Source organism: Terrapene carolina, unplaced genomic scaffold (genome assembly GCF_002925995.2).
Source record: "Terrapene carolina triunguis isolate 2854851 unplaced genomic scaffold, T_m_triunguis-2.0 Scaffold234, whole genome shotgun sequence".
Taxonomy (NCBI): domain Eukaryota; kingdom Metazoa; phylum Chordata; order Testudines; family Emydidae; genus Terrapene; species Terrapene triunguis.
The window spans coordinates 3,271,582-3,281,038 of NW_020664585.1; the positions used below are offsets into that span (position 1 = coordinate 3,271,582).

At 61.8% G+C, this 9,457-nt stretch overlaps 1 protein-coding gene across 2 annotated transcripts in view; it reads left to right on the forward strand.

Moving 5' to 3' along the window:
• Positions 1-9,218, forward strand: part of TRPV4 (transient receptor potential cation channel subfamily V member 4) — a 38,799-nt gene extending 29,581 nt beyond the window's left edge. For both annotated transcript variants that reach the window (XM_029912627.1, XM_029912628.1), the window contains exons 8-16: positions 158-316; positions 809-901; positions 1,977-2,050; positions 2,808-2,973; positions 4,007-4,073; positions 4,767-5,083; positions 6,166-6,293; positions 7,739-7,860; positions 8,378-9,218. In XM_029912627.1, the coding sequence (XP_029768487.1) occupies positions 158-316; positions 809-901; positions 1,977-2,050; positions 2,808-2,973; positions 4,007-4,073; positions 4,767-5,083; positions 6,166-6,293; positions 7,739-7,860; positions 8,378-8,535 (1,284 nt within the window). In that variant the 3' untranslated portion in view covers positions 8,536-9,218. The remainder of the gene's footprint in view (positions 1-157; positions 317-808; positions 902-1,976; positions 2,051-2,807; positions 2,974-4,006; positions 4,074-4,766; positions 5,084-6,165; positions 6,294-7,738; positions 7,861-8,377) is intronic.
• The last annotated feature ends 239 nt before the right edge of the window (positions 9,219-9,457 follow it).

Below are 9,457 nucleotides of genomic sequence, written 5' to 3' on the forward strand. Positions count from 1 at the left end.
GGCCAGCGCCGCCCCGTCTCCATCCCCCAGCCGCGGGCACGGCCAGCACCGCCCCGTCTCCATCCCCCCGGCCGCCCCGTCTGCTCAGGTGTGCGTGTGGCCTGCGTAGCCCCGCCCCCCGCCCTGAGCTCACAGCCAGCGTGCCGGGTTGTTGCAGAACCGCCACGAGATGCTCGCCGTGGAGCCCATCAACGAGCTGCTGCGCGACAAGTGGCGGAAGTTCGGGGCCGTCTCCTTCTACATCAGCGTGATCTCCTACCTCAGTGCCATGGTCGTCTTCACCCTCATCGCCTACTACCGCCCCATGGAGGGCACGGTGAGGCTCACGCCGCCCGGCCCGGCGGGTCCCTGGGGCTTGAGGCAGCTGCTGTGGATCTGTGCAGGAGCAGCGGGTTCCCGCTGTCAGGCTGTACACAGAGCTGAGCTTTCCGGGCAGTCCCTAGCGGTTCCCCCAGAGCCCAGCCCGTTTAACGCCCGGGGGTCTCCCTGTCCCATGGGAGCTACAGCCCACACCAGGGCCCCGGCAGGCCGGGCCAGGAGTCCAGGGAGACAGGCCCGGATCCCACCTCCGGCTGGGATCCTTGCCTATAGCAATGGCCAGTGCCTGAGCCCGTCTGGGTGCCCCCGCCGGGTGTGTCCTGGGCAGTGTCTGGCTCCCGGTGCCTGGGAGAGGGGAGGGCTCGCGTTTCTGCCCGGGGCAGGCTGGCCATGGTGCTGGAGGGGTGGGGGGAGGGAGCATGGCTCTGTAGGAGGCCATAGTGCTGGGATTTCGAGGTAACGTTCTCATCACCCTATCCCTGCTCTGCAGCCGCCGTATCCCTACACAACGACCATCGACTACCTGCGCCTGGCCGGGGAGATCATAACCCTCTTCACCGGAGTCTTGTTCTTTTTCACCAATGTAAGTGGAAACCATTCACCCCCTTGCACAAGTGCCCCCTCTGTCTCGCACGAGTCTCCATGCCCCTCTACCCTCACACGAGTGCCTCTGTGTCCCTCGCACGAGTGCCCTCATCCCCTCGGCCCTCACACAAGTGTGTCCTGACCTCACACAAGTATCCCCCATCCTGCCACTCTGCACTTGCACAGGTGTCTTGTATCACACACACGCAAGGGGTAGGGCCCAACTCTGAGACCCACAAACCCCGCAACACACGCGTCCCCTGAGAACAGAACACACCGGGTTGCCTGGCCCCGGGAGCGCTCAGTGGCACCCACACCCTTCCCAGGAATCTCTGAGCTGTTCTGCACTGCGCTTGGCAATTGCCCCTTGGGCTGCAGCCCTCAGACTGCTCCTGCCAATCTCCCCAGAGCTTCCCCGAGGTCACGGGTCGGGGCAAGGCAGGGGCAGAGTGGGGCGAGGTGGGCCATGGGGCTGGGAGCTCTGATTCAGGGTATTTAACACACCCAAAAAAGTCCTCTGTTTCGCTGCAGGGTGCTGGCACCCTGAGGGCCCGCTCCCAGCGGGTGTAAACCGGCTGCGCTCCATGGAAGCCGGTGGTGCTACGCTATGGGGCCACACCCACTCGCACGAGCAAGGGAGGTGGCCCCTTCCCGCTGGCTGTCTCTTTTCTGAGTCTCTCGTGGTGCCGGTCCTGGTCCCCGCCCCCGTGGGTCTGGCTTCCCTGCACAGCAGGGGAAGGGTTAAATGCAGAATGAGACGGCTTTGCATTTACAAATTTTGGATAAAACCTCGCACTGCCCCCATTCCTGCGGGGCCGGGTGGGGTTGGAGCCTCTTAGCACTGAGCCTGCTGGGCGGCTCCCTTCAACTCCCCTTCTCTGGGTGGAGCAGGACCAGTCCTGCCTCCACCCCAGCAAGGACCCTGCGGGGATGCCAGCTCCTCTTGGGATGCCCACCCCAGCCGGTCCCACCCTCTGCCTCCATGGATCCGTCCGCGCCCCCAGGGTCCTGCACTGGGCTCCCCTCCCCGAGCCCACCAGCTCCGGCTCCACCTTCTTGTCTTTCTTCCCCAGCTAAAGGATCTGTTTATGAAGAAATGTCCAGGGGTGAATTCGTTCTTTATAGACGGCTCCTTCCAGCTGCTCTAGTAAGTCGCGATGCCCTTTGCCCCTGGTGCACCCCACCCATTGCCCATGCGATGCCATCTGACCCCCAGCCCTGGAGATGCATTTGGAAGGGAAGGGGCGGTTGCAGGTGCCCGGCGTGCTGGGATCAGCCGTATTGTCTCGGGGAGATGTCAGCCCAGCCTGGCGCTGATGGAGTCTCCTTTGGAGTGGACAAAAGCGCAGAGGCCTCCCAGCACGCCGTCTCTGGCGCTCTCGCCGGGGAGCCCAATAGACACCTTGGGAGAGGAGACAGGTGTGCGAAGAAATGCAGACAAGATCTCCTCCCCCGGCTGCAGAATTCTCTCCAGCGTCGCTGTGTCTGCCCCCTGCTAGGGGCCGGCTCAGCAGCCCGAGGTTCACGTCCCAGCAGGGATCTCATCCTCCTGATGGAAATCAGCGGCCTGCCCTGCCCGGGGCTCTGTGTGGGTTTCTCAGATGGGAACTGTTGCCTATGGCAACTGAAGCTGCCAGGGCACTGCATAGGGGGTGGTGGGCTTGCTCCGGATCCCCACACAAACACTGCTCTGCCTCCTGCTGTGCTCCGCCAGCCCCCAGTTGGCTGCCTGGGGGGCCCGCCTAAGGCACTTTGGAAGTTGCTACAGAGACGGTAGCCAGTCCCATTGCTCGTACGGTGCCCTGGGGCAGGACTGGCAGAGTGCAGGAGCTCGACCCCCCTGGGCTGGTTCATTCCAGGGGGATGTTTTGATTTTGCCTTGGAATCCTCCTGCTCTTCCTCAGCTTCATCTACTCGGTGCTGGTGATCATCACGGCAGCGCTGTACCTGGCGGGGATCGAAGCGTACCTGGCGGTCATGGTCTTTGCCCTGGTCCTGGGCTGGATGAATGCACTTTACTTCACCAGAGGCCTGAAGCTTACAGGGACCTACAGCATCATGATTCAGAAGGTCAGGCAGGGACCAGGCGTGCGTGCGTGCGTGCGTGTGTGTGTGACACTCTGGGGCTGTCTCTCACTATGCGTCTATGCAGCCCCCAGCACAGTGGTATCATAATGCAGCTGATCGTGGTAACAGATGTGCCTGGGGCCAGGGTCTCCCGGTGCTTTTAACCTCTGTCCTGGCCAGATTCCAGCCAATCCCGTTCTTCTCCTTAAACTGCCCCAGCAGTTGCAATTGGATCCCGGAGTCGCCTCCGTGGCCTGTCCTGAACTGCTGCTGCAGACAAAGCCTGGTGGAAGGGATGTTAAACCGCAGGCTGCAGGGATTAAGCCAATCTCTAGCTATTAGGGTTTAGGATGAGACCTTCCCGGGGGCAGATTAACCCAATCGACCTATGCAGGGTTCTTAATACCTTGCTCTGAGGCATCTGGTGCCGGCCTGTCTGAGACAGGACGCTTGGTTAGATGGACCTCGGGTCCAATCCAGCCTTGTAATTTCTATGGTCCTGTGGCATCTCTGTGTGCTGTTAAACAGCTGTGTGACAGGGTGCTGGAGCCAGCACTCTGGTCACGTAAACACCCATTAATTCCCCCCAGGGTGGACCTGATGGGGCCTAATTAGTGGATTTGAATGTGCTGGGAGTGGATGAATGAGCGGCTTGGCCCATTAGCACAGGAGGTATAAGAAGGCAGAGGAAGGATGTGCAGGGGAGAGAGGTAGGCTACCAGAACAGATCTCTGGGTAGAGAGAGCTCTTCCCTCTCCTCCGCAGAGAACTGAGGAGAAACTGAAGCTGTAAATGATTGTTGTGTGTAGGCAGGAAGGGGGTGGGAAGAGCAAAGGTAAATGAACTGCCCTGGAGTGTCTCTGAGTCTGTGTAGACAGAGTAGAAGACAGGAGTGGGACATGGCTCTGTCATGGGAGCATAGCCCACCCCAGGGTTGGCTGCATTTCAGTGAGTGGCTGCTGTGTGGCTCTCCAGGGACGTAAGGGGCTGGCTCTGATCCCAGCACAGCTAAGCTCTGCCTCTGGGGTTTTTTCAGATCCTCTTCAAAGACCTTTTCCGGTTCCTCCTGGTCTACGTGCTCTTCATGATCGGCTATGCTTCAGGTACGGCACATCCGTGGGAGCTGTGGAGGGGATGCTAGCTTGGTGTGGAGTGGGGAAAGTGGCAGGGAGCAGGATGGGCCCTGGCGTGATGCTCAGCCGAGCTGGAGAACCGTGGCCCGAGAAAGGGAAAACACTGCATATTGGCACTGGCCCTTGGCAACCCTTCCAGGCTCTCACGCGGTGGCCGAGTAGACAAAGAGCTGAGTTCTGCCGGGTCAGGGGAGGAATCTCACCAGGGTTTATTGTTCAGATCCCCTGGAACGGGAGCTGTGGGGAATGGCTCGTGTGTCAGCGCAGCGTGGCTCGGGCTGTGGTATAGGTGCTGAGTGCCCGAGCTGGACATTCATTTACCTTCCTTTGCACCCCGGGGCACTAGTGAGGGAGTTATGCAGGGAGGCCAGGGAATGCTGCTCTGACCCTCGGCTTTGGGAGCTTCACTCTTCCATGGGAGATGTGGGGAGCTCTCCAGGCTGGAGTAGGATGAGGGCAGAGCGTGGGGCCTAGGTCCCCACTGCAAGTGCAGGCTCCCGGCAAGGCGGCGCTCGGCTGGCGCTGTGCAGCCTAACGAGTCATCCAGAGAGGTGGTGACACTGACTGGTGCCTTACCTTGACTTGGCCAGTTCTCCCAGCTAAGCCCCTGGCTGAGTTCTCTGGGGATCTCACCCATATCCCTCCCCCCTCTCCCGGGCCCAGCTCTGGTCTCGCTCCTGAACCCCTGTGCCAGTGCCGAGGCCTGCAATAAAGACAAGTCCAACTGCACGGTGCCCGCCTACCCGTCCTGCCGGGACAGCAAGACCTTCAGCAACTTCCTGCTGGATCTCTTCAAGCTGACCATCGGCATGGGCGACCTGGAGATGATCGAGAGCGCCAAGTACCCCGGCGTCTTCGTCATCCTGCTGGTCACCTACATCATCCTCACCTTTGTGCTGCTCCTCAACATGCTGATCGCTCTGATGGGGGAGACGGTGGGGCAGGTCTCCAAGGAGAGCAAGCACATCTGGAAGCTACAGGTAAGGTCTGGCCAGGCCTTGGCTGCCAGGGGCAGACACCCTGTCAGGCCGAATGCAGGGGGCTTGCTGAGGCCATGTTAAGCTGCTCGTAGACTGGCCTCCTCCCCAGAAGCCTCCATGCCGACTCCACGCCCTGTCCCAGGAGGCACAGGAGAGAACGGCCGTTTATGGGATGCTCCTAGCGTCTACGGAGCATCTGACGCAGGTGGTGCAGTGGAACCCTGGAGATGGGGAATGGGAGCAGCTGAGGCCTGTTGCCCTCCGAGCTGCTGGTGATCCATTGCTCTGTGCTGCCCAAGCTGGTGATGGCCCATCCGTTAGCATGCATGCCCTGAGGAGGACACCGGGTCCGCAGCCCTGGACACCAGGGTGTGTCCGCCCCTTCTCCCAGCAGGCACCTACTGGGGTAGCACAGGGGGAAGCTGTGGTGTAGAAAGGGCTCCGGCATTTTTATCGCTACGTTCCCTTCCCCTGCTCAGGGACTGGACATGGAAATGACCTGGCGGGTCCCATCTGGTCCATGACCACCCGCTTGGCCAGAGCAGGACAGTGGCCTGTTCTCCTGCACTCTAAACTGGGGTGTCTCCCCTGACGGAGCCTCATGGGAAGGGGGGACACTCCTGCCCTCAGATACACATGCACCTTCCATCGGTTGCAGCGGGTGTCACACTCGGGTACCTAGGGGCAGGACTGGCCTGTGCCGCTAACCCAGGGAGACGCTGAACGAACTGAGAAGGGGCAGCCCCAGGATGACCCTGGCTGTGGGGAGCTCGGCGTGATTGTCGGAGCCCTTTTGGGGAGCTCAGGTGCTCGAGGAAGAGGCGAAACAGGGGTGTGAAGCTCTGGAGCTGAGTGACGCCCGCGTCCCAGGGATCCTCCCTGCAGCACATGGCTGGCCTTAGCCCCAGCAAGATCCCAGCCTGAGGGACATCCGAGGGAGCGTGTGACCCCCAGGGTGGGGTTTCCCACAGTCCTCCCAGGCAGTTTGGTGCCCAGCGCCCATTGGAAGCCAGGGGTCAGATGCCCAGCCCCCCCTTTGGTTCCAGTCTGGCTGACGGGCCTGTGTGCTCCTCCCTCTGCAGTGGGCCACCACCATCCTGGACATTGAGAGGTCCTTCCCGGTGTTCCTGAGGAAAGCTTTCCGCTCGGGGGAGATGGTCACCGTGGGGAAGGGCACCGATGGCACGCCGGACCGGAGATGGTGTTTCAGGTAAGCTTTGGGGGCCAGTGGGGAATCAGGTGGCCAGTAGCTCAGAGGACTACAAGCTCTTTGGGCTAGTGCCTTGCCAAGTGCCTTCGACCTGGGCTCGGACCCAACCCCCTGGGAAGCCCAAGCCCACCCCAGCCTTGGGCCCATCCTGACAACACCCATAAACAAACCGAACCATGGGGCTAGTTAACCTCCACCCTGAGCCCCCTCCTCAGCATCTCCTCCCTCTCCCCTCACCTCCTAGCTCCAAAGGTGCTGCGAGCTGATGGGCTCCTGCGGCTGCACTGTTAACGAAGGGCGGGTTCATTTGCATAGGAATGAAGGCGTGAGGCCGGCTCAGCACCCAGCGGGGGCCAGCAGTCCGTATTTAAGCAGCCAAGTAAATATGAAGGAGGGACTCTCACTCCCAGGTGTGACAGTGTTTCATGGAGTGTCTCCATTGATTCATAATTAGGCCTCGTTAGAGGCTAGTAGTTTGTACTAACCGGGAGCCAGGCAGAGCGGCCTCTGCCCCTCTGTATGGGGCTGAATCACTTGTTGTCTTTCAATGGCCGATACGCGCGGCTGCGGCGTGGCTGTAAGTATCGGGGCCGTCCAATGACACGAGGTGCCTCTGGAGGAGTGAGTGGGCAGAGCGTGTCCTGGGGGACCTGTAGGGAAGACAAAAGCCCAGGCCCGACTTCTCCAGAGCTCGGGAGCCCGTCTGCCAAAGGGGCAACCTGGCGCCGTTTAACGGGACGGGCGCCCCCAGCCTGTCTCACCCCGACGTGCTGCATGGGAAGGCTCCAGTCCGTGGGGCTTTGGGTGAACCCTGGGGCAGGGGGCCGCATTGGGAAGAACCACGGTGCCAGGCTGGTGCTAAATGAGTTGGGACAGGCCCGTGCCATGGCTGGGGACGCTCATGCAGCCAGCTCTCTGGCATCGGCATGTCACCCGGTGTCCCTGGGTTCTCTCCAGATCACTGGGGAGCAGGGACAGCTGGTGCGAGGGATTCCTGGCTCTGGGTACACCCCAGCCCCCCCCATTGCCAGGCCCCCTTTGCTGGATGTAGGCTGAGCCCTGCCATTTGCTAAAGGGTCTGCCAGTGCATTGGCTGCCCCATCCCCCAGCGGGCTGCTCCCATCCCCGCCGCCTCTCCCACACCAGGTGCCAGCAGCTCCTTGGGGAGGGCGGCTCAGGCCTGGGAGAGGGAAACGCAATGACTGAGTCTCCTGCTGGTCATTGCACGGACCATGCACCTACCCTTGCACAGCCCCACTGTCCAGGGGCACTCACTCTTATCCTGCTGCCCAGTTACCGTGGCGATGGGCCCGCGTAAGAGCCTGAATGGGGCAGGACAGAACCCAGAGGGATTCCCGCTGTGGGGGGCGGGGCTGGGCTCCAGGGCCTGTCGCCCCACCTCCATTCATTGCCGTTGCCCCAGGAGTGCCTTCGTTCCCCCACAGGGTCGATGAGGTGAACTGGTCTCACTGGAACCAGAATCTGGGCATCATCAACGAGGATCCAGGCAAGAACGACACCTACCAGTATTACGGGTTCTCCCACACAGTGGGCCGGCTGCGCAGAGGTGAGCGGTGGGACGGGGGACCATGGACCCAAGGCACTGCTCTGGGCTCCGGGGGGAGAAGGGGGGTTGCCCCTTGGTGGCGCCTTTGGGATCTCATGGGAGTTAAGGAGTCCCATGTTCATGTGCCTCCAGCGTAACCTGCTTCGTGCCCTTGGGGGAGCCTCCTTTGGCTGACCTCTAAGCAGGGGGTGTTGGCAAACAGGGATGTTGGGGCAGAGGCCTCCCTGTGTCCCAGCAGGAGTGAAGGACGCTGGCCGGGGCTGGCCGGGCTCAGCAGAGCTGCTCGTGCTTCTGAACCGGTGTGCAGGTGCGGGGGAGTGCGGAGATCAACGCAGCCAAAGCTGCATCACAGCAGTGAGCGAGGGGGCCGAGGAAGCCGGCGTAGGAGCAGAGGCGGGGGAGAGATGAGGGCTGGACGAGCCCACGGGTAAAATCCAGACTGGGGGGTGGAGGGAGTTGGAGTTACCGTGCCAGGGTAACTCCCACTAAATGGCCTCTCCCCGTCCCCGTCCGGCAGATCGCTGGTCGAGTGTGGTGCCCCGGGTGGTGGAGCTGAATAAGAGCTCGCAGCCGGAGGAAGTGGTGGTCCCGCTGGAGAACAGGGGGACGTCCGACATGCACGACTGGAAGCAAGGGCATCCCTCGGGCTGGCGGAAAGAGGACTCCCACATCTAACAGCGGGGTCAGGCACGAAGAGAGAAGCCAACGCTGGCTCTGTCCTCCGCCCGGCCTCTGCTGCCCACCATGCACAGGCCCCAGCATGGGGCAGCGGGGCTGACGCGCACAACGCAGGCAGGCAGAAACCAACCAGCAATGGAGCTTCTGAAACAGCCTCCCTCCCGCCAGCGGCATGCAGCGCACAGCCGGAGCCTCCCGCTCTCTCCCGGAGCCCTGCGCACGGCCCTTGGGTCTGAAAGGGCTTGTCCAGCAGGGCCCTGGCTGCCTCAGACACCAGCAGCGGTGAAATAATCATTTTGCTGTTATTTCCAAGCGCCGAGTCCCTGGCTCCACACCCCTTGAGCCTGACCGTCATGAAGTGCAGAGCAGGGCTGTAGAGAGAAGAGGGATTTGCAGGGAATGTTCATGAGATGCTCACAGGACAGCATCTGACTCTGCCACCCCCAAGCCCTGCGGTGTGCCCATGCCCTGCTCTCGTCTTGCACATGCTGGTTTGTGTGTGCTGGGGCCCTGCTGGAGAGACCGGCCGGTGCTGAGATGCCATGTCACTTCCTGGGCGCCGTGCCAGGGCTGCCCTTGGCACACACTCCCCTGGCTGGGCAGCAGCCAGTCTGTCGGCGTGCAGAGCGTCTCAGTGGGAGCGCCGTGCGTACCCCTGCCCTTGGCACCAGGATTCCAGTGGCACCAGTGAGCTTGTTGTGCACATGGAACCCCACTCTCAGCCCCAGCCATGGGCAAATCTCCAGGGGCGCCGGCATTTGCTCCCCCAACAATCGGCTGGGCAGGGGACGCCATTGTCCAGCCGACAGACAGCCATTCTGTCTGAGCTGCCTCCTCCCAGGAGCCGGGGTTCAAGCCTAACCTTTGCTTTCTGCAAACGTCAGTGCCGGCAAAGCCGACCCTGCAAAGCCAAAGCACA